The 26,960-nt window shown below is 39.3% G+C and overlaps 2 protein-coding genes across 3 annotated transcripts in view; one reads left to right on the forward strand and one right to left on the reverse strand.

Moving 5' to 3' along the window:
• Positions 1 to 25,058, reverse strand: part of LOC106085894 (titin homolog) — a 34,472-nt gene extending 9,414 nt beyond the window's left edge. Inside the window, exons 1-2 of the mRNA XM_013250348.2 lie at positions 20,838 to 25,058; positions 4,887 to 5,075 (exon numbers count right to left, since the gene is read on the reverse strand). Coding sequence (XP_013105802.2) covers positions 4,887 to 5,075; positions 20,838 to 25,047 — 4,399 coding nt within the window. The 5' untranslated portion in view covers positions 25,048 to 25,058. The remainder of the gene's footprint in view (positions 1 to 4,886; positions 5,076 to 20,837) is intronic.
• The window catches only part of LOC106085895 (bromodomain-containing protein DDB_G0270170), a 252,082-nt gene that overhangs the window by 164,880 nt on the left and 60,242 nt on the right, over positions 1 to 26,960 (forward strand). The window lies entirely within an intron of this gene.

The following is a 26,960-nucleotide window of genomic DNA, read 5'->3' on the forward strand; positions in this document are numbered from 1 at the left end:
CTGAGAGAAAAAACGCCCCATAGTAAATCAATTAAGTCCTGCTAAGAACACCTTTAATCCTTTTTTGTGTGTCTTTACAACATTCCACACCGCTATTCTGGTAGTGTTCAGTCAATTGATTTTCACGCGTTGCGACTTGTCCTACCAACAGCGTTGACAGACAGGCAGTCATTGGCTTTTTTGCAATCTTCTTGTCTGTCAAATGCTACTTTTGTGCTTTGTCGCTTCTTACAAACACACCCACACAACACACATTTGGTCTGCCATAAAAACCAAATGGAAACCAAAGCAAGGAAAAACTCTTGAAAGAAATTCGTGCCAAATGAGACAGTTTCATGTTTTTTCACTTTTTGCGCCATATTTATGCCTTTTGGCCCCCCTTAAGGCAAAGGAACATAATTTTTATATGTAACGACTTGGATAACGATACAATTTTATCCACTCGCCGCTCACCACTCACCTTCCTTTGCTTACCTCTGTAACCCGAGGATTGTCAGTCATCCACAAAGCTGGCCAAAAAAAAAACTTTATCCTTTGGAAAGTTTCTGTTTTTATTTTGCCAAGTTCTTTCATTTCCTTTACGTTTTTTGTTGACATATCTCCCCGTACTTCTGGCGCACACCTTTTGGTTAGGTGTTATTAGTGGATGGCATGAAAATCTGATTGTTGTCTGGTATTTGTTTTTGTAAGAAAGCCGCCACCTACCTACCTACCAACCCTGGGGTAAACTACTTGGCCCATCAATGTTATGATCCCAAAGCACTGTGGTACCCAAAGTTGGTGGATTTTGGGGTTTTTAATTTTTCAAAGTAAATTCAAACAGAAAAAGGTGGTGCTAAGAGAGTCATTATTTTAAAGGTGTCCTTAGGGAGCTGCTTTAAGGAGAGGCTCTAAGATGGATTAAATACTCAACAATTTATTGTGGAAACCCAAACAAATAAAAATGTGCTAAGTTCGGGCCGAATTTTTGGAACCCACCACCATGGATTCTGCAAAAAATTTCCACAAATGGACTTAGTTGAAGACATATGTGCATTTTAAGTACCAAATTTGTGCCAAAGATTAGCAGCATTTAATTTAATTTGTGAACACACTCTTACACTAATCATCGAACTGACACTGTCAATTTATTCGGCAAACCCAACATTTTCATCTTGAAAACCCAACGAAAGAACAACGTCTAGAAATCATAAATAACCGAAATTCGAAGTGGGCGACTCTCTACTACTATGCTACTTTAAGAGGGTTAATCATCTTTAGGAACCTATGACGCTGAAGGCCAAGCGAAAACATCGGAAAAATTTCAGGTGTGGTTACCTCCTCCTAGGCGCCCCGGTAGTCGAGTTCGTAGCGTGCTCGCATTACCAGAGCGGGGGCCGCAGGTTCAATTCCCACCAGAAGGCCTTGGCATGTCTGTGGTATCACAATGGACTTTAAAATTGACTAAGTTAGTCAGCAAAGGACTGACACTCTTACCTATCCCCTCTTAATGGTGGCGATATTTGTGAGGTACTATGTCATGTGAAAACTTCTTCCCAAACAGGTGTCGCACTGAAGAAAGCCTTTCGAAATCGGCTATTGCCTGTTGAAACAGGATGGTGCCACAATGAACATTCCACTAAGGAACGTACGTTATTCGATAAAGTACGACCTGCCAATGTAAGGATCTTGAACCCTTCACATCTAATATGGTTAAAAAGTTTTCTAACCATTTATGGTTAAACTTCTCACATATCAATTCGTGCTATCCGATTCAAGTTTAAACTCAATGATAAGGGACCTCCTTTTTAAAGCAGAGTTCGAACGGTGTGCCACAGTGCAACACCTCTTTGGGGGGAAATGTTTACATGGCTCCTATGCAGTACCTTACAATTGTCGCCAGCATTAGCTGGGGAATATCAACGCTAAAAATTTGTCTAATGTTCACGCCAGGATTTGAACCAAGTCGTTCGGCGTCATAGGCGGACATGCTGACCTCTGTAACACGGTGGTCAAAGCACGTTGCGAATCCATTCTGAAATTTAGATTTTTTTTGCTATTTTAATCAATAAAAAAATATTTTCACGTAAGAAAATGTGTTCGTTTTAATTGGTAACACTTCGTCTTAGCTACCCTATATATAGTGGTGTGGTCTCGTGGATGGTAATTTTAAAAACCATATACTGTTCTACATACTGTTAAATTAAAAATATGACTAGTCTGTGCATCGCGCGATCATTGCCTTGGCCGTTAAGGCAGTGTGGAAAACAGGGGATCAAATTACGATAACTATGTGAAAAGAACGTGTGTGGTGGCGGTCAAGGCCCTGTGGCTGATTTTCAGTTATTTTAGAAGTGAGAATGTATAATGATGTCTCTAAGGAGGAGTACGAGTGATTATGTCTCTCGATGTCTATCCTTTCGGATCCTAGTCTTCCCAATCTTAAAAAAACAGCCTTGGACACGTAAAACGTCAAGCCTTAGCCAAACTATGTAGACTTCATCAAGGCCTGCCCCAAGAAGAGTTCCTTAGCCATACTTCTCCTGATGGAGGACTTCATATTGCCTCAAGATCAAGCCTCCATTTTGCATGCCTAATATCGCTAACTTGCTGCCATTTCCCTTGATGAAGACTTTCGCCTATGTGAGCCTCAACTTACTTTTTCTTCAAGTCGGGCCTTGCTCCTTCCCGAGGAGTGCGGATAGTTCCAACGAGTTTCCTTAGAAAGGCAAAACATTCTGCTGAGGCGAACCGCGGCCTCGGGGAGTCCCCACTGTACACGCACCTAATAATTTTAAGAGGTTAACCGCTCTTCAGGATTCAACCTGTTCCAAACTCCTCCTCGTTTACCAGAGCCTCCACTATGATCTGATGGTAATATATAAGCTGATGTACTACTCGATGATTGTATGCGTCAGCTCGTCTCTGTCTTGAGTCCTGACTACTTTGGACTAAAAAGGCGGCCGCTTATATCTGTTAGCTACAATTTTCTTCTTCCTAAGCAGCTGTGGTGTCTTTTTGGGGGCCACAGTCTTCGCTGAAGACTCAGGAGACTTTGGGGATTTTGTCTCGCTCCGTAGAATAATTTCTGTTGTCTCCGAAGTGGGAGGACGGTGAGCAATTTATACCCACCACCATAGGATGGGGATATACTAATCTAACACCTCGAAATATTGATCTGGGACCCCATTAAGTATATATATTGTGGATCGTCTCGTCGAAATTACGATAGCGGTCGAACGCGCAAAGCTAGCTGCTTGAAATTTTGCCCAGGTACATAATATTGATGTAGGTCGTTGGGGATTGCAAATGGGTCATATCGGTTCAGATTTAGATATAGCTCCCATATAAACCGATCTGTCGATTCGTCTTCTTGAGCCCTTGAAAGCCGCAATTTTTGTCCGATTTTTATGAAATTTTGTGCATAGTGTTCTGTTATGGATTCCAACAATTGTACCAAAACCTCCAAATCGGTCAAGAACGTGATATAGCTCCCGATCTCGCAATTTGACTTCTTCAATTTTCATCCGATTTCACTGCAATTTTGCATGTAGTGTTCCGACTTCCAATAACTGTGCCAAATCGGTCTTTAACCTGATATAGCTCCCATATAAGCCGATCTTCCGATTTGAGTTCTTGAGCCCCTGGAAGCCGTAATATATGTCCGATTTGGCTGAAATTTTGCAAATCGTGTTCTGTTATGACTTCCAAACACTGTGGCAAGTACGGTCCAAATCGGTCTATAACCTGATATAGCTCCCATATAAACCAATTTCCCGATTTGACTTCTTGAGACTTTACAAGCCGCAATTTGTTTACGACTTGGCTGAAATTTTGCACATGGTGTTCTGTTACGACTCTCAACAACTGCGCCAAGTACGGTCCAAATATAGCTCCCATATTTAAGCAGAATCCATGGTGGTGGGTTCCTAAGATTCGACCCGGCCGAACTTAGCATGCTTTTACTTGTTTCTTTTACGGTGGTTTCGAAGTCTTTTTCTCTACTGGAAATCTGATCCGTTTAGAAACTTCCAAGGAGGTGGTTTAATTCGATTTGATACTATCCTTAAAAAAAAATTTCGTCAAGTAAAATTCTTTTGCAAAAAACAGTTGGGACTTTGTTGCAGAGAACATTTAAAGATTTTTCATGATGAATAAACAAAAAGTTTATACGTCATGCCCAAGACGACTTTGGACAAAATTTCGAAGAAGGTGTATAAAAATTGTGTCTTTCCGCGTTTTAATCCGCTCACAACCGCTTTTCCATTAATACATACTAACTTTTGGCTAAAGGACCATTACCCATTACTGAGTGAAAAAATCAAAAAATTGCGCGTAAACCTCTATACGCCGACAATCTAACACTCTTAGGCAAATGGAAGAGACACAAGAGCAGCGATGCCCAGCCCTTTACGGCAGCGTTGGTGGCAAGTCACACGTATTTTTATGCTCATATGTTTCAGTTGCTGATAAAGAAGGCTAAGACTCGCATTTTGGTTGGAAATGCAACCAAAAATATTTCATTTCCAAATGAAATGAAAAATGTTTGGTTTAACATTTTTTTGAGTTTTCGCGCAAAATGGGCCCTATTTACCACAGACAGAGTTCCTTTAAGTTTTACCATAAACGAAGTGGCTTTTATCACTCTACATTTTTCTCTTGAAGCTTCCGAAAAAAGCTTCCTTTATCTAACCAACAAATTCTTCTAAAAAGTCAATTTGGCATAAGATTTTCCATTTTCCTGTGTTCCTTCATTATTGCCTAAACATTCCTTCAACTCTTCTTTAATGTCACCCACGGTGCCTATTGTCAACTGCTCTGCTGTACTCCTCTATCCTTCCAACACATCTCTAGCGCCAGCATAAATAAAACGTTTAGCAAGTTTAGCACCATCTAAATCCACTTACCCTTTCTATTTTGCAATTGTGCAATTTCTTCGGCTGGAGGATTTTCCACCTCAATGGCCTGTTGTAGGTTATCAATGAGCACAATGCGCGATAAGTTGGCGGCTCTCACGTGACGTTCAGCATCGAATAAGACTTGCGGTTTCAACAGGTAGTCAACTTCTTGTTTGACCTCCTTCCATAATTGTCCATCTAGAAAAAATGAAAAGAAAAAAGAAATGAAAAAAATTAAATAAGGAAAAAGTAAGGCAAGCAAATGTTAATACCATTGACCATTACGGTTGATAGTTTATGGTGTGGCCTAATGCATGAGCCAAGTCTTAGCCTCACATTGGTGGCCGACTCTTAGCTCCTGGGTGAAAAAAAACAAGGATGTGGGCGTTTTTTTTGTTTTGTGATTGTTGACCATTATTTTTCTTTTGCCATATCTCTTTAGGTGTTTAAGTGATTTTTTTCTTCTTGCTGGCAAAATGAAAGTAAAAGCAGTTTCTCAATTTCTCATTGTAATTTCTTTGGAAGTCATATATATATGACCAATGGTCATTGCAAATGAATAATGACGGTCCATTGTTGAAGATTTGAGTGTGAATAATGGCTAAAGTTATAATCACTTGCTTTTTCTTTCTTATCGTAAAAGAATCTCTGACACTTCTTTTGATTTTACAGAGATTTATGTGAGGCTACTAAAAGGGCAATTAGAATACGAGGATTATCTGTTTCGGATTGGTTTGAAATGGCAAAAGATTATAAGTCTGGCTAAGGATCAGATTGATGAGAACTTAAAAGACGGAATAAAGTTTTGAGAAAATTTGCAATTAAAGAAAAATATTTTTAACAACATTTTCTTTAAATCCAAAAAGTTGAAAATTTTTTTGCAAAAGTTAAATTTTCCATAAACATACAATTTTGAAAAAATTTTTATAAAATTAAGATGCCAACATTTTGTATAGAAATACAATTTGGTTTGGTTTACTACACCTATATGTGATCTGATTTTAATGAAATTTTGCACACTTGTTGGACGTCATGCTAAATTTTGTAAAGATCGGACAATAATTGTAACTACTACAGCCTTAAAAAGACACATCGGATAAATGCTGTATATGAGTGTCCGAGGTTGGCGGCGAAGAGGATAGCGCAGAACCAATCCCTGATGATGGTATAGAATGTTTATTTCCTAGTCGGAATGCGGTCCAAGTAGCAGTGACCCGACTAAAGAACAACAAGGCAGCAGGAGCAGACGGTTTACCCGCTGAACTATTTAAGACCGGAGGCGACACGCTGACAAGGCGTATGCATCGGCTTATCTGCGCAATCTGGCTAGATTGCATACCCGGCATACCATGTCCCGTACACAAGAAAGGAGACAAGACCGAGTGTGCCAACTACAGAGGAATAAGATACAAGATACTCTCGAGCATACTGTGTGAAAGATTAAAACCTAAAGTCAATGAGATATTTGGGCCCTATCAATGCGTCTTTAGACCTGGTAAATCCACCCTGGACTAGATATTCACACTGCGCCAAATCCTGGAAAAGACCCGAGAAATACAAATGAACTCATAGACGGACATAGGCTACACATTTAGGGCGAAAAGTCCTCACCCCAAAAGATATTAGTGAGTTAAAGAAGGCGCAGCGTAGCGGGCCCGATTCGGCAAATTTTTATATAAATATAAAAACCAAAACATCTTAACTAAATTTTTTATAAAAATATAACTTTGACAATTTTTTTTAAATAAAATTTTAACAGAATTTATAGATTTAGACAAAACTTTTTAACTAAAAAAAAAAAATTTTGAAAAAATTTTTATAAAATAAAAGTTTGAAAAAATTTTCCACAAAAATAATATTTTGAAACTTTTTTCAAAAAAAATTGACAAAATTTTCTATAATAATCAACTTTTGTCAAAATGTTCTACTGAATTAAATTTTTACAAAATAATATTTTTACAACATTTTTAACAGAAATTAAATTTTGACAAAATTTTGAAAAAATTTTCTATAAAATTAAAATTTTGACAAAATTTTCTACAGAAATAAATTTTTTGGCAAATTTTTAAAAATATTTCTATAGAGTTAAAATTTTCTGCTCAAAACCATGTGGATACCATGATTAAGAGAAGGACATCTAGCGAACTGTTCAAATACAAACAACATGCCTATGTCAAGGGAAGGTCGGTGAGAACTGCCCTACACGAGGACCAGCTCGTTAGAGACTGAATAAATGCAAAGAAACAGGCGGAAAAAACTGTTGGTCCCTAACATTAATATAAGGGAGAAAGTGGCACAGGGCATGCCACAAGGGGAGCATTTTATCGCCACTTCGATGGGCGACGACCATACATGACCTATAACGGATGCTGACTGAGGAGGAATTTGAACCCCGCTGCTATGCAGATGATGTTATAATTCAACTTTACAGAAGGGCCGAAAGGGTTTTGCAGATGGTATACGACTGGGCTAGAGCTAGGGGTATCATTGTTAACCCAGAGAATACTGAAATCTGTCCCTTCACGAGGAAGACGAAGGTTGGCCAATTTGAGGCAGCACGTTTTCTCAATAGAGCGATTTCTTCATTGGAAGTGTCTCATTCAAGAGCATTCAGAGAAGTCTCACATATGTTGGGCAGTATGTAGGGCCGCGTAAGCTCGAAATGAGGCCTGAATCCAACTATAGTCCACAGACTCTACAGGAGCGTGACTCGATCAATATTTACTTACGCCTCAGTAGTTTGGTAGACTGTGATGAAAGAAAGGTGCAATGTAAGGATACGTTCAGAGAACAAGTTATCTTAGCAATGGCGGAGAGAATAGTCTCCAGTGCCCACCAGGACAATGGAGACTATTCTAGATATCCGACCCATAGACATACAGATTAAGTGTGAGGCAGCCATTGCGGCCATGAGACTTAAAGCTATGGGAGAATGAATAGAGGAAAGGAGTAGGTCATACCATCGTGGTATAATCGAAGCGACGATGGGAAACCTCGAATGAGTGGAAGAGGTTTCCGCTCGGATACCTGAGATGACACTTGAGGTCGAGTGCAAGGCATTACTGCAAGAAGCACAGTCTTGGATTGACAGAACTCTGGTATTACCATCTGGAAGAGCATGCTACAAGCTGGAGGATAGAGAGGGCCTGAGGATCTACATTGAGAACTCAGGGACTAAGAACTTGGAATGTTTGAAACCGGGCGATCATGGACGTCGAGTGTGATCATCTTTACGGACAGTAAACTGATCATGAGGGCATTAACAACCAGGATGGTCAGGTGACGAATAGTGTTGGAGTGTAAGAAGGAAATTAACGCTTTATTCAGGATGGTGCATCGTTTGGGTGCACGGCCATAGCAGTGTAAAGGGGAATGAAAGAACATACGATTTGGCAGTGAAGGCCAGAGGAATGCCGTCAATAAACTTGGTTAGCCCGAAGCATTTCGGGGCGACGCAATCCAATCTTTACGGACAGAAAAGTGGTCATGAGGGCAATAACAATCAGGATGGTCCGGTCACGAACAGTGTTGGAGTGCAAGAAGGAGATTAAGGCCTTTTTGAGGATGGGATGATCTGTATCGTTTGGGTGCACTCACATGTATCACTGTGGAGCAGCGAAACAGTCGTTAAGGCGACGAAAAGCCTACGTGACGATCCGGTTCATAAGATGACGAGGCTAATTTTTGCTACTTAGGGCGCCCAACAAGCCGATTAATAGCTTTGGTGTATGTCCATAGTGGCATGGGGCTGATTTATCCGCACCCTCTTTTCAAGAATTAAAATTCGCCGCATTTTTGTAGGAGGAGGAGGCCACCGTAGCGCAGAGGTTAGCATGCCCGCCTATGACGTTGAACGCCTGGGTTCGAATCCTGGCGAGACCATCAGAAAAAATTTTCACCGGTAGTTTTCCCCTCCTAATGCTGGCGACATTTGTGAGGTACTTTGCCATGTAAAACTTCTCTCCAAAGAGGTGTCGCATTGCGGCCCGCCGTTCGGACTCGGCTATAAAAAAGTAGGCCCCTTATCATTGAGCTTAAAAACTTGAATCGGACTGCACTCATTGATATGTGAGAAGTTTGCCCTGTTTCTTAGTGGAATGTTCATGGGCAAAATTTGCATTTTTGTATAGAAATAAAATTTTCACAAAAATTTCTTTTCTAATAAAATTTTAACAAATAAAAACTTTTCTTCTTAATAGCGAATTTGCTAGCAACAATTTTGAAGTGACTCATAATATCTGTTGAAATCTCCACATGACTGTATGGGTTCCCTTCATTCTGTAGCATTGGGTTTTTTTCTTATCATCATGGGGTCTTTTGTGATTCATCACAATGGCATTTTTTCTTCAATTCATTTTTTGAACCATTTTATTTCACTTTCATGACCCAAAAAGACAGAAAAGTTCCATTAGCAGGTCAATTTAAAGAATGTAATCTAGTGGAAACCATCTCAATTTGTGCAATTGAAAAATCATTCACAGCGTTTTGTCTAAGCTCTCAAGCATAAAGAAAACCGTGGTTTACCATTTATCATTACTAACTATCATCACAAAGAGCTTCATCATCATCATCCTCGCAACCGCCCTCAGTGTCATTCTGTAACCAAAACCACCCTTTGCTCCAGCCTCTTGCCCTCTATAGCAACTATATTTTAATTTTCGGCTTAGTAAATAACATTTGACGTTAAATGGACGCGAAGTAGCGGTACGGGGAGGACTCGGCTCCTTAACCTTGAACTAATGAAATAGCCTACTTACAACACTTAGCCTCTGCACTGTTTTGCACTCTAGCAGCGAATAATGTGAAAACAACAGAATCATTTTCATTATGAAAATGGAAACTGCTGGCACTCGAAAGCAGCAAATGATGAAAAAAAAAAACAACAACATCAACCAGACACAAACTCACAAAGAGCTTAGCAATGTTTATGGCCTTAATTTTTCACAAACTGTGTTGGCAGTAGGAAAGCAGCATCAGTGGTGCTGTGACCAAGTAAAAATTGAGAATTTGGACAAACAAAAAAAAAAAAAAAATAGTCCAAAGGAAACAATTTTAATATTGTAAAACTATGATGTCAAAAACATCGACAAAGTTATATAAATTAAAAAAAAAAAAATTAAGAAATATTATTTAATTTAGTTTAAAATAATGTGATTACATTATAAAATACTATCGCCTATTTTTGGCGAACTCAAACACCTCAAAGTGAACAAAATGTTTGAAAACTGTTACAAGAACTGTAGACACGAAAGACCAAAGGAGATGCAGCGCCTGCATGGACGTTGTGAATTTCTGAAAATCGAATTCTCTGACGAGAAATATTTCCCAATTGACCATATATAGACCTATCTTGACAAAATGGGAGTGCAAAATGCAAGTGAAACTTGAGTGTAAATCTCGTCCAAATGAAAAGCATTTGGCATCCGATTGTACGTGTTCGTCCTTTTTTCGTCATGGGAGTGGTACATCCGGGAGTGCTTTCTCCACACGTTTCTGGTCCGTTCCGGTATAAAAAAGATCCCCGGACCATGATTCTTTTCTGTGCCAGAAACGCCTCCATCATCGGTCGGTGTCGTTGAGGTGTAACCGGTGCATGGAGTGGGTGCATTTTCGATCTTGCTCTGGCCTTATGTCATACTCCTTTAGTCCCACTGATTATTTGGCAAAGTGTTGGGCGAACATGAACAGCAGTGGGTCACAAGTATCGTCGTCGGACTATGTGACCCCTTTGACTTAACCTTTCATTGAAGTGTCTGGAAGATGGGCAAACTGATCCCGCTACTGAACATGGAGGAAACCCCCGAAGTAAGGAGGAATGGTACAGACCGTTCTCCCTTCTCTCACCAGTGGCCAAGAAGCTTGAGGGACTACTCCTTGCGAAGTTCGTTGGAGAATTTTCATTCGTCGCTTACCAGCATTGATTTCGAAGACTCCATAGCCACCGAAGCGCAAAGGTTAACAGGCCGCCTTTGACGCTGAACGCCTGAGTTTGAATCCTGCCCAGAACATCAGAAAAAATATTTTAGCGGTCACCTCCTAATGCTGGCGACATTTGTAAGGTACTTTGCCATGTAAAAACTTCTCCCCAAGAGTTGTCGCTCAGCGGTACGCCATTCAGACTTAACCAAAAAGGAGACCCCTTCTCATTGAGCCTCAATTTGAATCGGAAAGCACTCATTGATGTGTGAGATTTTGCCCCTGTTCCTTAATTGAATGTTCATGGGGAATTTTGGAATTTGAAATTTGAAAATTTGCATAGCACAACAACTGCTTTGCATACCTTCACTGCACACATTTGCTTCAATCTACCCAAGCCATGTGATAGGACGGTTTTCGTGGCATTAGACCTATCGAAGACATTCGACACGATCAGTCATGCCAAACTATGCCTGAAACGCTGGGCTACGAATTCTATGTGTTTCCGCAACTCGATTATGGGTTCTTATGGATTTAAAACACCGTAGATTGAAATGGGGATATCCCAAAGGCGGGGTGTAATCTTTGGCAATGTTTAACGTCAACTTATCCTCCATTCCACTCTCTCTAGACGGCATAGAGATCGTATCATTTGCGTAAGATTGTACGGTCATGGCATCAGGCCCCTACCCATTGTTGACAACAGCAATAGGTTAAACGTCTAACTCAACGAACTTGGGGCGTATTTCGCTGCGAAAGATTTGAAGATAGCTGCCACCAAATCTTCAGCGACATTGATCACTACAAATACGCCTGAGGTGAGTAATGAGCTGAATGTGATAGTGGATGGTGCAATAATTCAGAACACCATATTCCAAAATACATTCTCCTCACATGCCACTGCAATTTGCGATAAGATCAGAAATAACAAAAGCGTGCTGAGTTCGGCCGGGCTGAATCTTATATACCCGCCACCATGCATCGCATTTGTCAAGTTATTTGGCCGATATCTCTGAGTGCTATTGGAGGTTTATGAGATTATGAACCGAATCGGGCTTACTTGGCATGGATATTGGAGACCATAGGAGATGCCATTGTGCGAAATTTCAGCCAAATCGGATAAGAATTGCGCCCTATAGGGACTCAAGAAATAAAATCAGGAGATCTGTTTATAGGCGAGCTATATCAGGTAACGAACCGATTTGGGTTATACTTCATGCAAAATTTCAGCCAAATCGGTAAATAATTGCGCTCTCTAAGGGCTCACGAAGTCAAGATCCGGGTCGAATTATATGAAAGCTATAACAGGTTCTGAATCGATTTCAACCATACTTGTCGCAGTTATTAGAAGTTAGAACAAAACACTTAATGCAAAATTTCAGTCAAATCGAATAATAATTGCGCCCTCTATCGGCTCAAGAAGTCAAGATTCGAAATCGGTTCATATGGGAGCTCTTTCAGGTTATGAACCGATTTGAATCATACTTGCCACAGTTGTTGGAAGTCGAAATAAAATATTTGGTGCAAAATTTCAGCCAAATCAGATAAGAATTGCGCCTTCTAGAATCTCAAGAAGTCAAGATCCAGAATCGGTTTATATGACAGCTATATCAAAACATGAACCGATATAGCCCATTTATAATTCCAACCGGCTCACACTAATAGCAAGTATTCGTGTAAAATTTCAAGCGCCTAGCTTTATTCCTTAGTTAATTAGCATACTTTCAACGGATGGTGGAGGGTATAAAAACAAGGTCCTCAAATCACTTGTTGACACCATTTGGGGTGCTGACACAGAAACCTTGTTGACCACGTATGAAGCAATTGGCAGGTCAGTGGTAAGTTATGCAACGCCAGTGTTGTTTCGTCAGCTATGTGGCACGCAGTGGCATAATATTCAGATCTGTCAGAATGCCGCTCTTCGGAATGGGCTGTCTTCTCAGTTCTCACGTGGAACACCTCCATCAGGAGATAAAAACCCTACCCTTGGGAAGATATGTTTTAGCATGCTGTATAAACAATACCTTGTGGGCTGTTATGGCAGGGACTATCCAAATCATCATCTTGTGAACACCGCCCAGTAGCATCGAGGTGAATCTTCACAACCATTCAGCGCTACAAGAGAGAACCTTTGAATCAAGCGGCATATAAAGCGGGTTTGGAAAATATTTATGCAGACACGGTAGACACAGTCTATGGAGAACGACCTCCATCCATTGCACCTGAAGAAATTGACCTACCCAGCCATGCCATTGTAGTTCTGGTTCAACACCTTCAGAACAAGAATTGATGCCATTGTGCAGGATGTGTGTCTCGATTGTGGCCTGGGACCACACGTCACCTATTTAATTGCCCAGCCAGACCCAGATCCCTCTGGATACACCCCACCTTAGTCATAAAGTTCCTGTATTTAGATATTCAACAGAAACAAGCAGGCGAAGGATAGAACACAACATATTGCTACAACAACAACAACAACAAGATAGCTTAGGTCTTCTACTCCAATCGAAAATCCAAAATTTGCCTATGAACATTCCATTAAGAAACTTGGGCAAACTTCTCACAAATCAACGAGTGCTGTCCGATTCAATTTTAGGGGACCTCCTTTTTATAGCAGAGTTCGAACGGCGTGCCGCAGAGCGACACCTCTTTGGGTAGAAGTTTTTACATGGCAAAGTTCCCTACAAATGTCACCAGCATTAGGAGGGGATAACAACCGCTGAAAATTTTTCTGATACTCCTGCCAGGACCATCTCCTACCGGCTTTTTAAAAAACAAATATTTTCTTCCAGAAATAGAAACCGAAGACATTGCCTTTGGCTAATGGATTTTGATCCTTTTTATAGATATCTCTATTTATCAACCTGATCATGAGCGTGTGCTCATGTGAGAAGAAAAAGAGGTCTATTTACATTTCGTTAAAGGCATATTCATTAGTTCCACCAGTTTTAGCGGTTGTCAAACTCGTAGTCTATGATAAATTCCAAAAAGTTTTGCCCAAGAAACCATAGATCTGGAATCAAAGACGAGCTTGGGGTTTTTAACGACAAACTTGGAAGTTTGTTGATTAAAACTTGATATTTGATTTTATTTTAGATCCTTGGTTTTCTTACAAACCTTAAAACAGGTCATAAGCTACGATTTTAACACCTGTCTGTTTGTTTTGATTCTAACTGTTAACATTTGTTGGTCCTTCCAAATGAGCCCACCCTAATAGTTGGCTAAATTTTGTTTTTCTCAACTTCAATAAACTTTTTCAATTTTAAATGTTAGTCAAAACTTTTGCCAAAAATTCTATTTTAACCCTACAAATGAAATTTTAAGCGACAAAACCTAGGATTAGATTAATTAACGTATCTTAACACAACAAATCCCTACCAATGCTACCAGCATTTATCAAAAAAAAATCCATCTCTCGGTGGAGAAAGTGTCGGATTTTTGTTTTCTTTTTGCCTTTTAAAAATTTAGTTTTGTTAAATTTTCTATTCCTTTGTTTATTCTACAACATTGTGTGATGTGGTTTGCTAGAAATTCCTGCTGAGTATGGAATTATTATGAAAACAAAAATACAAAAACTTTTTGTCGTCAAACCAAAAAAAAAAAACTACAATTTTCGCTATTTTATATGCATAACAGCATACATTTCAAACTCAAACAATAATCGCAATGAGCAATGACGAGTGTCTGTGCAGTAGCAGCAGCACTTGACTGTCACTCGCAGACTCATTCACATCAGATGTCAGTTCAAAAGCTAAATTGTTTTTGTGGTTTTCTGTTTATTTTTTTTTTGTGCCATAAAAAGCAAAATGAAAATCCTTTGGAAAAATCATTATAATTAAAATGCACTTGGCATGACATCTCAAAGTAGGAGAGAGCAAGAGAAAGAGAGAGGGAGAAACTTAGACTATGTTAGACCATGAACTGTATTTATTAAATCCCATCATCATTGTAACATATTTTGAACTTGCACGTTTTCCCTTCGTTATCTTTAGTCAAGGAAAGTAAACCAAAATATTTGTGCTTAAAATATAAGCAAATAAATTCCATAGAGGGTTTGAAACGAAGAGAGATAGAGAGAGAGAATGACACCTCTAAATATTCGTCTAAGACCCCATTAGGTATATATATTCTTGATCGACTCGACATTCTAAGTCATGTCCGTCCGTCCGTCTGACACTAAGCCCTGAAAAAAATATTGGCATAGTGCTCTACTTTCAATACCATTTGTTTAAACCAAATATTGTCATTGGTTTAAGGGAAGTTTATGGGATGAAGCGTCCCCCAATCACTTGGCCTCAACCTTGGACATGGTTGGTAAATATGTACGATTAGGGGGTGTTTTGGGGAGCGGGTGGTACTCCAAACATTTAATCATGAAAATATATCAGCATCGTGCTCTACTCTAAAATATCATTTATTTGATCCGCATATTGCCATTGGTCTTAAAATTGGACATCAAATTTGTTTTCTTATTGCAAAAGTCAGCAAATAGGTCCGCTTTGGGGTATGGGCGCTAAAAACTATCAATATTGAACTCCACTTTCTTAAGGCTCAAATTGTCATGGTGAGCAAATACGTCCTATTTTGGGGTTGTTATGGGGGATGGGGCGGCCACTCAGTGGCTTGGCCCTGAAAATGTATATCAGATTCGTGTTTCACTCTAAAATTACTCTTCCTCCCCATATTGCAATGGTCAGCAAATACGCCCTTTTTGGGTGGTGTTATGGGGGTGGGGTGGCGCCATAGACACTTATCGCAAATATTGATATCAGATTCGTGCTTAACTCCGAAAGAACTGTATTTTGAGCCCCGTATTGATATGGATAGGGGGGGGGGGGGTGCTTTCAGAGACGGGCGGCCCCTCAAACACTTGGTCTCACATTTGGATCGCATTCGTATTCTACACTCAAATGCCTTTTACATGAGCCCCATATTGCCATGGTCAGTAAATAAGTCCTATGTGGGGGGTGGAACCCCAGTCGCACATTTGGATGTAAAATTCGTATTCTACTCGCAAATACCTTTTGTTTGAGTCCCATATTGCCATGGCAGGTAAATACGTCCTATTTAGGGTTGTTTGGGGGTTGGGGTTTTCTCCCAAACGCTTGTCCGAAGATTGGATATCAGATATGGTTTCTAATCTTAAATACCTTTCATTTGAGTCCCATATTGTTGTGATTGGTCTATATATATTTGGTAGGATTTGGGGTGGTGCGTCCCCCCTAGGTACCCCATCTGGGATTTGGATACCAAAATTTTGTTTTTAGGTTGATTTCGATCACACAAAATTTCGTTTTAATCGCACCACCCATCTCCGAGATCTAGCGTTTCTGAAAATTAGGATTCAGAAATCAAAAAATTTAGTACCCTACTTTCACCACGGGATCATTATGCACTATCTGTGAAAATTTCAGGAAAATCGGTTCAGCCGTTTTTGAGTCCATACGGAACAGACAAACAAACAAACACAAATTTTTTCTTTATGGAAAATTTCATAGAAATTTTTTCTTTTGAGAAAATTTCATAGAAATTTTTCTTTAGAAAAAATTTCATAAAAATTTTTTCTTTAGAGAAAATTTCATAGAAATTTTTTCTTTAGTTAAAATTTCATAGAAATTTTTTCTTTAGGGAAAATTTCATAGAAATTTTATCTTTAGAGAAAATTTCATAGAAATTTTTTCTTTAGAGAAAATTTCATAGAAATTTTTTCTTTAGAGAAAATTTCATAGAAATTTTATCTTTAGAGAAAATTTCATAGAAATTTTTTCTTTAGAGAAAAATTTCATAGAAATTTTTTCTTTAGAGAAAATTTCATAGAAATTTTTTCTTTAGAGAAAATTTCATAGAAATTTTTTCTTTAGAGAAAATTTCATAGAAATTTTTTCTTTAGAGAAAATTTCATAGAAATTTTTTCTTTAGAGAAAATTTCATAGAAATTTTTTCTTTTGAGAAAATTTCATAGAAATTTTTTCTTTAGAGAAAATTTCATAGAAATTTTATCTTTAGAGAAAATTTCATAGAAATTTTTTCTTTAGAGAAAAATTTCATAGAAATTTTTTCTTTAGAGAAAATTTCATAGAAATTTTTTCTTTAGAGAAAATTTCATAGAAATTTTTTCTTTAGAGAAAATTTCATAGAAATTTTTTCTTTAGAGAAAATTTCATAGAAATTTTTTCTTTAGAGAAAATTTCATAGAAATTTTTTCTTTAGAGAAAATTTCATAGAAATTTTTTCTTTAGAGAAAATTTCATAGAAATTTTTTCTTAGAGAAAATTTCATAGAAATATATATAAATTTCATAGAAATTTTTTCTTTAGAGAAAATTTTATAGAAATTTTTTCTTTAGAGAAAATTTCATAGAAAGTTTGCTTTAGAGAAAATTCCATTGACAAGTTTGTCTTAAGAGAAAATTCCATTGACAGGTTTGTCTTAAGAGAAAATTTCATAGAATTTTTGTCTTTTCAAGTCCCATCGTGAACATCAAAAAATGTTCAGCTTGGTTATCCCCTAACTAATGCTGGCTTCATTTGTGGGGTATACTGCCATGTTAAAGCTTTTCTAACGCATGTATTCGAATCCCGCAACAAAATAGGAATCATTTTTCAGCGGTGGTCATCCCCGCCTAATGCTAGCGACATTTGTGAGGACTGTACCACTTGGTATGGTAGCCATGGCGCTGCGGCACAGCGTTCGGACGCGGCATAAAAAGGAGGCCTGGAGCCTAGCGCTTAAACATGAAAAATTTGGTAAAATTTTATCTTAGCAAAAATTTTTATAAAATTAAGCTTTTAAAATGAATTTTATTCAAATATTGCCTCAAGAACAAAAATCATTATAATTTTGTCTTTTGAGTAAATTTCTTTGTAATTGTGTCTTTAGACACACGTTATTCAAAGCTTAATATTACCATAAAAAAATAACAAATCTTTACCTATCAAACTTTAATTCTTTTGTTATCCCTTTCAGTTACCATAACTGCCTTTTGTTTTCCATGCTCTTGTCTTGATCTATCCATGCATGCAGCACACAAAGACTCTTTTTCCCTTTTATATTAAATTTTTGGTTCAAAGTTTTCATTGTGCTTTCTGAGCTGGTTCCTAATTGGTTGCGAGTGTTTCATTAAAAAAGTTTGCACAAATTATTTTGCGCATATTAATCCTTGCGGATTATGTAAAAATTCAAATAAGATGGGAAAAGCAAAGGAGATAAAAAAAGAAGGGCAACAAATTGTGCGGGTTTTAGGATCAGAAAGCAATGGAGATTATAATTTATGCATTTAAGATTATCTAAAAACTAAAATGGTGCAAAATTCACAATGAAAAGAACGCAAACAACTAAACGGCCAAGCCGAATCTTATGTACTCACCACCATGGATCTCATTAGTCAAGTTCTTTGCGCGGTATCTCTTTTTAGGCAAACAAATAATAATGGATAAGAATTGTTATGCTGTTGCAGCTGCAGTGTCACAGAAAAGTCTACATACCCTACTCAAAAAACACGTTTAACAAAATGAAATTTTTATACAAAAAAGTGTTTCTGCAAAATGTCTATTGTTGCTAAAATTGTATCCCATGGTTCCCAGTGCTATAATTAGTTAAAACCTTGAGGGTTAAATTTAACTACGTTAATACCAGTTTACTTAACTGCAATTTATGAAAAGTTATGTAAATATATCTGTGCCACTGTATACAGTCCGATTCGGACCATTAATGACTTGAATGTTAAAGACCATAGTTGAAGTCACTGTATAATAGTTCCGCCCATTCGGATAAGGATTGTGCCTTGTAGGGGCTCAAGAAGCACAATCGGGAGATCGGTTTATAAGGGAGCTGTATCAGGCTATAGATCGATTCAGACCATATTGGACACGCACATTGAAGGTCATGGAAGAAGCCGTTGTACAAAATTTCAGCCAAATGGGATATAAATTGCATCCTCTGGAGGCTTAAGAAGGCAAGATCCCAAATCGGTTTATATGGCAGCTATATCAGGTTATGGACCGATGTAAACCATATTTTGCACAGTTTTTGAAAGTCATAACAAAACACTTCATGCCAATTTCAGCCAAATCGTATGAGAATTGCGACCTCTAGAGGCTTAAGAAGTCAAGATCCCAAATCGGTTTATATGGCAGCTATATCAGGTTATGGACCAATGTAAACCATATTTTGCACAGTTTTTGAAAGTCATAACAAAACACTTCATGCCAATTTCAGCCAAATCGGATGAGAATTGCGCCCTCTAGAGGCATAAGAAAGCAAGATCCCAAATAAGTTTATATGACAGCAATATCAGGTTATGGACCTATGTAAACCATATTTTGCACAGTTTTTTGGAAGCCATAACAAAACACTTCATGCCCAATTTTAGCCAAAATAACAAAACACATCATGCAAAATTTCAGCCAAATCGGATGAGAATTGCGCCCTCTAGTGGCTCAAGAAGTCAAGATCCCAGATCGGTTTATATGGCAGCTGTATCAGGTTATAAACCGATTTGCACCATACTTACCACAGTTGTTGGAAGTCATAACAAAACGTTTGGTGCAAAATTTCAGTCAAATCCGATGAGAATTGCGCCCTCTAGCGGCTCAAGAAGTCAAAATCCAAGATCGGCTTATATGGCAGCTATATGAAAACAAGGACCGATATGGCCCATTCTCAATCCCAACCGACCTTCACTGATAAAATAAGGATAAGAATTGCGCTCTAGTGGCTCAAGAAGTCAAGATCCAAGATCGGTTTATATGGCAGCTATATCAGATTATGAACCGATATGAACCATATATAGTATAGTTCTTGGAACTAATATCAAAATACTCCATGCTAAATTTTAGTCAAATCGGATGAGAATTGCGCCCTCTAGTGGCTCAAGAAGTCAGAATCCAAGATCGGCTTATATGGCAGCTATATGAAAACAAGGACCGATATGGCCCATTCACAATCCCAACCGACCTTCACTGATAAGAAGTATTTGTGCAAAATTTCAAGCGCCTAGCTTTACTCCTTTGGAAGTTAGCGTGCATCGACAGACGAACGGACGAACAGACGGACGGCCATGGCTTGACTTAAAATGTCATGACGATCAAGGATATATATACTCTATGGGGTCTTAGACGATTATTTCGAGATGATACAAACGGAATGACGAAATTAGTATAACCAATTCTATGGCCGAGGGTGTAAAAAAAAATTTAAAAAAACAAGAAAAATTTAGAAAAATTTCAAATCATTGAAAAAATTAAAAATTTAGAAAAGTTAAAACAAAACTAAAAATATTTTGAAAATTAAGAAAACACTTGTTTTTCTATACCTTAAAAACCCCTAAAAATTGCAAAAATTACAATTTCTAATATTTTAAATAAACTCATAAAACTTAAGACCAAATTGCAAAAATTTAAAACTTAAAAAAATTAACCAACTGACAATTAAAAAAAATAATTTTAATTGATTTTTAAACAAAAACACATTTTCCCCTTAAATTTACTAAAAAAATATTTTTTTTTAAACATATTGTAAAAAAAATTTAAATAAAATGAAAAAATTTTCAACAATCCAAACAGAGACTTATTGTAAAGCAAAACAAAAATGTTGGAGTTTGGAGTCAAATTGACAAATGAAATCCAGTTTGTTTTTAGGTGTCAACAGCACTTTCCAGCCTATATCAAACAAAATGGGGAAAAACAAAAAGCACAGCAAATATTCTTTAACGCATTTGCTAAAATTAAAACCCAGAAAAATTTCTTTGGTATTTCCCATCTCAAATTCAACAAAATTCGACGCCTATCCTTGAACAAATAAAAAGTTTCTTTTCAGGTTTGGATTATTCTTCCACAAAGCAAATAAACTTAAATTTTTTTTGTCCACTTAGTTCTTGGCTTCCAAACAAAGCCACCATTCTGACCCATTTCTGCCTTGTGCTAATAATTGTTTTGTTTTGAGAAACCCATTGTTAACACCGCACTTCTGTTTAATGCTTTCAGGCCACACCCTAAACATTTTTTTATGGTGTTAAAGAATTTTTTGTTTGGTTTAAATACTCACCGAATTTGCTTTGCAGTTCATCGGCCAACTTTCTTTCGCGATCATTTTGCACAACAATACGCCAAACTTGGGCACCATCGTAACGTCTCAATTGGGCACTGAATGGTGCATCCTCATTTTGCAATTGTTGTTCCAAATTTGCTAGATTTATAAACGAGCCATTGACATAATTGAGACCACTATCCATGACATTCAAGGGTTTTGCAGTTGTCGCAATGCTTGGCTCCTCGGACTGTGCTGAGATTGGCACTTGAATAATGGTGGTTAGCAAAGAGGATTCTTGAGGTTTGTCATTCGATTGCTGTTGCGGCTGAGGTTGTGGCTGTTCTTGTTCATTCTGGCTGATAGTGTTGTCAATGTCGTCATTTAAGATGGCATCATCTTTGATGTCTGCTAACTGTTGTTGGGCAATTTCATCTGCTGTTGGGGTCTGTTGTTCTTGTTGTTCACTTTGATCTATGGTTTGCAGGGACTCCTCATCGGCCAAAATTGTGGCTGGCTGTGAGGGTTGAGTTTCTTCTTGGACAACGGTTTCTAAGGGCTTTTCTTCTGGTTGTTGTTCAACCATTGTGACTTGAATTTCATCGGCCATGGGAATATTTTCAATTAGTTGAGGAGTAATGGTTTCCTCTGCTGACTGAGGTTTAGATTCCTCACTTTGTTCAACTTCCTGGGCTGGTTTTATTTCTTCGATAGATTGGTTTTGGTTTGCGGGTTTATCTTCTTCCATAGGTTCAACTGGCTTGGATTCATCTTCCATTGTTTGGGTTTGGTTAGGTTTCTGTTCTTCTTCCATGGGTTGAATTTCATCGACAATTGGGGCTTCCTCCTTTACATCTTCCATGGGTCTAGTCTCCTCAGCTGGTTTGACTTCATCCATTAGAACAATGTCATCTGCAGGTTTGGTTTCCTCCATGGCTTGAGCTTCTTCCGCAGGTTTGACCTCCTCCATAGCTTGAGCTTCTTCCATAGGTTTGGATTCCTCCATAGCTTGAGCTTCTTCTACAGGCTTGGCTTCCTCCATGCTTTCACTTTCCTCACTAGGTTGCGCTTCCTCAACAGGCTTGACTTCTTCCATGGTATCAGTTTCAACAGCAGATATGGCTGCATCCATTACCTCAACCTCTGCAGCTGGTTTAGACTCTTCCATAATATCATCAGCAGGTTTGGACTCTTGCATTTCCTCAGATGCATCGGCGGGTCTAGATTCTTCCATTTCTTCAGCTGCATCGGCCGGTTTAGATTCTTCCATTGTTTCAGTTTCATCAGCAGGTTTAGTGTCTTCCATGGTGTCATCAGCAGGTTTAGATTCTTCCATGGCTTCCGGTTCCTCAAGGGGCTTAGATTCAATCTCATCACTAGGTTTGGCTTCATCCACATGTTCAATTTCATCAGCTTCGGCTTCGGCTACCACTTCTTCAGCAGGCTTAGATTCCTCAATCTTTTCAACTTCTTCAATGGGTTGGGCTTGTTCCATGGATTCAGCTTCCGCAGGCTTAATATCTTCCATAGTTTCCGTTTCATCGGCAGGTTTGGTATCCTCCATGATTTCGACTTCGTTGGTTGGCTTTGTATCCTCCATAGTTTCAGTTTCTTCAGCAGGTTTCATTTCTGCCATATGTTCTGGTTCAGATGCCTGGTTAGCTGGCATATCCTCTGATTCCTTTTCCTTCATAGCTGCTTCCAAAGATTGAGATTCCATGGCAGGTTGAATAATTTCCAAAGATTGTGGAACTTCTTCTGCAGTAGTTTCCTCATCGTCTTGAATTTCGTTTACTGGTTGAACTTCTTCCACCTTTTCCAATGTTTGGGTTTCTTCCATTGAAGGACTTTCTTCCATAGGCTTAGAATCTTCCTTAGATTCCTCAACCTGTGTGGGTTTGGCCTCTAAAGTTTCTTCGGCAGCTTGGGTATCCTCTACAATTTGAGTTTCCTGGGACATTTCTTCTTTATCTTCCATAGAATGCATATCTTCAGCATTCATCTCCTGCATCTCACTTTCCACTGGCTTAAGCTCCTCCAAAGAGGGTTGAACTTCATCAGCCATATGTTGCTCCTCAGAGTGGGACATAGACTCACTCATTTCCTCAGGGGCAGGAATTTCGGCTGTTGCTTGAGTTTCTGTTGCAGTTTCAGCTTCATCGGCCATAGCGGACATAACCTCCTGGGACATTTCCAATTGCTGTTGTTCTCCGCTGGCTTGCGCTTCTTCTTGGGAAATTTCCATTGGTTTTGATTCCTCTGAAATTTGTCCAGAATGTTGATCCTCCTCAGCAGTTTCACTCGTTTCGTTCAACATTTCTGAACCACTTTCTTGGGAGTGTTGTAGAGATTCTGAAGCTTCAGTTGAGGAGTTTTCTTCAGCTGCTGGCATACCTTGGACCTCCTCAGGTTTGATAATATCCTCAACAATCTGACTTTCTTCAGCTTGGTGGGTATCAGCTTGGAGGGCATCATCTTGGGCTTCCTCCTTACTATCAGCAGCAGATGTTTCTTCAGCAACAGTTTCTTCATCATTGTTGACCAAAGGCGAGGACATATCATCCTTATGGGCTGAATCCATTTCTTGTACTCTGTCTTCCATCGCTGCTTCTGTTGTCTGACTGTCTTCATCGTTCATAGCCGATTCTTCTGCATTGAGAGTCTCGGTGGCCATAAGTCCTTCGTTGTAGTCTTCTTTGGTTTCATCCTTAGCCATTTCATCGCTATGCGATGCAGAGGACTCCCCTTCACTAACTGACATTTCTTCAGAAACAGCCGCAGATGTTTCATCAGCTTCTGGTGTCAGAATAACTGCAGGCATATCAGCTTCAGCAGCAGCTGCAACCTCTTCAACCTTTTCTGAGGATTCTTCAGCAGCAGCTGCAACCCCTTCAACCTTTTCTGAGGATTCTTCAGCAGCGGCATTAGCAGCTTCTTCATCATTCATGGAGGCTTCAGTGGTTTCTAATATTTCTGCAGCCTTTTCACTATCCTCAGATGTCTGAAGTTCGTCCTGCATGGGTTTCATTTCTTCACTTATTTGCGGTTTATCCTCCATTTTGTCTTCTTCTTGCTTAACCTTCTCCTCTTCTACTGCTTCTTCGCTGGACTTAATGGGTTCCAAAATTATTGGTGGAGCATCTGCGGGAATTTCCACCACAATTGGTTGAATTTCCAACTCTTCCGACATTCCTTCTTGCTCAGCAGTTGAAGAAGACGAAGAATCTTCAGCAATCTTCTGTTCATTGCTTTCCAAAGGTGTTGATTCGGTGGATTCTTGTTCCATGACAACTCCAATCATTTCTGGGTTATTAGAATCTTGCATTTCGTTAACCTTCTCGCCCTCGTTGCTGGCACCAGCAGGCTGACTTTCCTCTTCTACCATCATGGCTGGAGTTAATTCCATCATCATGTCCTTGTGTTCCATGGGCTGCATACCCTCAGAATTCTCCATTTGCATTTGGGCCATTTCATCTTCCTCTTCAAATTGCTTCTCAATTTGTTTGACAGCTTCGGCAATAGCCATGGCTTCGGTGGTATATTCCTTAACTTCTTCCATGGTCATAGAGGGTTCCTCCGAGGCTTCAGCTTCTTTTTCGGCTGAAGGCATACTCTTGTTGTTGTCTTCACCCTCCTCTTCAGCATTTTGGGTAGTACTCTCCTCCATCATTTCCATCAGCACCGAGGGTAATTCCAAAATTTGTGTAACCGGAGCATCTTCACTTTCCATCATTACCATATCGGAATAGCCCTCATTGAAGTTTGCAGCAGGATCCTCATTTTCGGCAGCCAGAGATTGCAAGATATGTTCTTGTTGTTGCTGATGTTCTGGCATACTGTTCGAGGCGGGCACCAAAAGATAAACATCACTTTGTCCGTCCGCCACGGGCACCACTGTCAAATCATTTTCGTTTTCACTCTCACTATCACTTGGCATTAAGTCACCATTTAGGGCACTTTGATTGCTCACATCTTGGCTGGCCTCGGGGGCCATCATCATTTCTTCTTTTTCTTCTTGTTTTTCACTATAATCCATGGTTTTTTCATGTACTTCTTGTTGATGTTGTTGTTGCATTTCAATACCACGCTCAATGGCCAAGCGTTCCAATGACATAGACGCTGCCCCATCGATGTGGGCCGCCCATAGGCAGCAGCTAAGGAGACACGTTAATAGCGCGATTTTTGTCGGCGACATTGACAACGGCAAAGATCTCCTTCTGGCAAACATCTTTGCGAGATCTGTTACTAAACACTAATGAGACATGTCCCATTGCGGGTTGTGTGCTTTTATACTTCAGCTGGGAAAGTAAATCCATTTTTACTATTTTTTTGTACCACATTTCGTTTCATTTCACGGCAAGCTCTCGGTGTGTGTGTTTGTGTGTAGCTGTGTATACAGACATGTATGAATTGTCCGTCCGTCTGTCAGTCTCTGTTGGTCTATCCACACCCGTTTGTCCATTGGTGTGGCCCCTGGCTGGTTGTTGTCTCTCTACTGGCTATAGACAATGGCAACAGCTTTACGATGGCTCAGAGCGCCGGCCAACAACAGCAACATAAGCCACAATAACACCAGCAGCAGCAAAAAAAAAACGGCTTTTGGCCGTTTTCAACAACAACAAAAAAAACGTCAACAATGCCGCGTATAACAATAACACCAACGATCATAGCTCCTCAGCGCTTAGTAATAACAACAAAAACAAGGAGCAACAGTTTAAGCTTCAGTCAGTAGAGCAGTAGTTGACGATTATGATGACTTAAAAGTAGAAGAAGACGAAGAAGAGAAGCTGAATAAAAAAAGAGTGAGTTATTATTTGTATGTAAATAAGAGGCGAATGAGTGCGCGTGCGCATGCGCTTATGGGTCCATCATTTAACTATGTGTGCATCACCTCATCCATTTGCACAAATCCATTTGTCGCTTCTTTAATATGTTAGATAGTGTGTTGGCCAAGTACTTAGCTCTGCAAACAGTTATTTTTTCTTGGTTTTAGAGGCTTTTCCTTAGCAACTTGGGGTCCATACCATTCATGCACTTCTGTAGCATGAAGTGGGGTGCTCTTAAAAGCCACTCACTCCTCCGCCCCTTGATCCGTACACAGTGGATTAAATCAAAGTATTTTCCTACGTTGGACCGGGTTTGACCATTTTCTGAGCATCTCTAAACTCGGCCCTTTCTATGTCCAATGAAGCCAACCACATCATGAAGGCCACTTTCAACCGGCCCTTAGTGTACGCATGCTGATAGCCGCAGTGAAGGGTCGAGACGGTCCCTAGTTTAGGTGAGGTTAGGATTAAGTGGCAGTTTGCCATCAGAGGTCTGTGTCCATTGCTACACCACAAGAACAGAATAAGAAAGGAAGATGCCTTCCAGTTTAGCTTTAAAAAGTCCAACAATTTGCGAATTGTCACATCCGCTAAACCAGATAAGTTCTCAAAGAAATAAGAACCTAAAGTGGAACTCTCATTGACTACGAGTGCAGGACACACACACACCAGATGTTCTATAGTCTCTCCTTCCCCGACGTCCTCACAGCTTCTGCAGAAGTCGTTACTGACAATCTTAAGTCCGCCAGCATGTTTTCCGATTAGACCACTCGTACCACTTCGGCGGTCCCTGTTTTGAGTAAAAACGATGACAGACCTGATGAGCCTGTAATTGTTTGTAGTGCTGTGTTTGAGGATTAAGACCACCATGCCCTCGGTATGTGGGACCATGCCAGTCTTATCCGGAAAATCCTTTCTAGCTATGGCAGGCTAACTCACTGTTTTAATTTTTGTGAAATCGGATAATAAATTAGGCTTTTATTGCCTTAAGACACTAAATCGGTAGATCGTTTAATATGACAGCTCTAACAAAATATGGTCCGATTTGGACTCACTGTTCTCAATTTCAGCAAATTTCACTGTTCTTTCAAATGCAGCACTAATAGGCTTAAGACCCCTATATTGAAATATCGGTCTATAAGACAGCTATATCGAAGCTGGACCACAATCGAGTCGGATGTTTGGAGGCTTAATACAACTCTGTTTGGTGGACTGCGATGGAGAAAGAGTGCAACGTAAGGATAATACAGCAGGTTCAAACAACATGTTGTCTTGGCATAGGCGGAGTGATGAGGACCACGCCCACTAGGGCACT

The sequence above is a fragment of the Stomoxys calcitrans genome, chromosome 4, assembly GCF_963082655.1.
Source record: "Stomoxys calcitrans chromosome 4, idStoCalc2.1, whole genome shotgun sequence".
NCBI lineage: Eukaryota > Metazoa > Arthropoda > Insecta > Diptera > Muscidae > Stomoxys > Stomoxys calcitrans.